Source organism: Hypomesus nipponensis, chromosome 12 (assembly GCF_054491055.1).
Source record: "Hypomesus nipponensis isolate SF chromosome 12, ASM5449105v1, whole genome shotgun sequence".
Classification (NCBI taxonomy): domain Eukaryota; kingdom Metazoa; phylum Chordata; class Actinopteri; order Osmeriformes; family Osmeridae; genus Hypomesus; species Hypomesus nipponensis.
In genome coordinates, this window is record NC_140372.1 from 2,839,069 (window position 1) to 2,841,094 (window position 2,026).

Genomic DNA, 2,026 nt, shown 5'->3' on the forward strand with positions numbered 1-2,026 from the left:
AAACGGCGCATGTTTCAATTGTGAAACTCATTTGACGTTATTGTGAGCAGTAGTAAGCTCTATCTTTTGACCAGCTATGTGGTTGCATGTGCTGCTATACACCGTAGAGGTCTTGATTTCATAGGTGTGTATGCCCTCTTCAGGTCAAACACAGTAATGTTCCTCTAATCATAAATTGTTTACCTTCCAATAAAAATAATCTTTGAAATAATACGACATCATATGAAACAACAGTTTTAGTCCCCCAATGGCTTGCGTTTTAATTAACATAGTACAGGAAGTTGGACAAAGTCGTCTCGTCCACATACAACGACGCTTAAATCACACAGACATAAAACGACAGAGCAATAAATAAGAGGAGCAACCCTTCATCTGCATACGAGAAATATGTACTGTGAATGTGTTTATGCAACCCCTACACGCATGAGTCTATATTGAAGAAATCCCTTTTTATTTTGAACTCCAGGTTTACACTTTAAACTGCTTATTTTTGATAATAAAACATCTCCAGCAAAAGATCGTCAATGCTGGCTTTTCCGATGACGGAACTGAAGAAAAGTCTGGCCACAATCTGTGTGTTGATGGATTGTAACATGGAGATGGCGGTGTAGAGTTTGGCGAACCGGATAGAATCCCCCTGATGAATCATTTTGACATATTCGTGTAGAGCTTTGTGAGCTTCCAGCTGTAGTGACAAGATGTATCGTTGACTCTGCAGTTCTGCGATATCTATGGAGGAAAGAGACATCTGTAAAATGAGTCATCAACCAAATATTTCAATATTTTTCCCACTTTAGTAATGCGTTTACATTTAAGTGCTAGTTTTACACTCGCCATTATATTAAGAAGAGTGGTTACGTTTCACCGCAATGGCTAACGCATTTTCAATATAACAAGACAGAAATATTTAGTCCAAAAGACACACCTGGGTTGAAGAGAATAACGCCTTTCAAATACGCATATTCTTTGGTGCTGATGTCGAGTCCCCAGCATTTACTCAAAAACATTTTTATTCCTTGGACATCTACGAGAGAAACGCCTTGGCCATTGTGGCCATTTGAAATGTCCTGTTTGTTCTGACAGTTGGTTAAAATCTTCTGCAGCATGCTGGGTTCAGACGTCTCCACGGTTTCGAAATCGAGCGCGTCTTGCGCCATACCCAAAACCAGCAAGTGTGCCCAGCTGTTGCGCACAAGCTGAAGTTGGTCCTTCGCCGGTAGTTGCCGAAAACAAGGTACATGTTTTACAAATCTCAGCGTCTTAAAAAGCACCGCGGAAGTAGCTTTAGATGTTACCAGCGAAGCACGCAGTACAGCAGTTTTATTAAATCCGCACGAACAAGCTCGCTCCGCCGGGACGTCGAACCTTTGGCGCCCTAGCGAACGCCGTGTCGGCTGGTCGTCTGTTCTCAAAATGCTGTAAAGGATGCTTGTCTGTCCCCTCGCGCCACTGCACTGGCAGCTGGCAGAGCAAGACATGCCGAAGTCTCCAAAAAAAAAAGCAATCAACACAACGAAGACGGTTCGGCTTTTTGGTTTAATTCCTCAAACAACTTCTGTTGCGCATGTAATATATGGAGGACGACTATCCAGTTATGGACAATCGCGCGCCTAGAGGGAGCTAGATGCCTTTAAATGGTGTAAGAGGCCAGGTGTTTGATTGGCCTAGAAACTTTGGTTGGATGTTACAGGGCCATAATCATAATATATCCCCCCAATATTCTAATCTGGTCAAAATGTCCCTCCCCAATATATTGATATAAAAATATAAATAAATGTGCTAGGACAGGCAACCTTGCACGATGTCCAAAAACATTAATTAACAGAATGTATAAATTAATAATAAAGGTTTTCAGGGGGGGAACCTCAGACTCCCCAGCATATTTCGTCCCCCTCAATGTTGTCTCCATGGCTACGGCCTTGGGATGTTATATGCTAACTCCAATCGGTGAAGCAATGTAAGCTTTAAAAGCTCAATGAGACACACAACTAATGGCGTTTTTTGGAGCAACTTGGGAGCAAATTTA

At 42.1% G+C, this 2,026-nt stretch overlaps 1 protein-coding gene across 1 annotated transcript; it reads right to left on the bottom strand.

The window, feature by feature from the left end:
• Window positions 1–245: 245 nt before the first annotated feature.
• Window positions 246–1,478, bottom strand: LOC146260663 (nuclear receptor subfamily 0 group B member 1-like). Its single transcript, XM_084668004.1, has 2 exons — window positions 926–1,478; window positions 246–729 (listed from the first exon to the last, which is right to left on the bottom strand). The coding sequence occupies exons 1-2, from the start codon at window positions 1,476–1,478 to the stop codon at window positions 485–487; spliced, it is 798 nt and encodes a 265-aa protein (XP_084524130.1). The 3' UTR covers window positions 246–484.
• Window positions 1,479–2,026: the final 548 nt, after the last annotated feature.

What these genes read in the sequence shown, in the direction of transcription:
- LOC146260663 (XM_084668004.1), bottom strand. Translation starts at nt 1,478, where the DNA reads ATGTCTTGCTCTGCCAGCTGCCAGTGCAGTGGCGCGAGGGGACAGACA. An exon ending in CGTTATTCTCTTCAACCCAG is followed by an intron (nt 730 to 925) that starts GTGTGTCTTTTG and finishes TTTCCTCCATAG; the next exon opens with ATATCGCAGAACTGCAGAGT.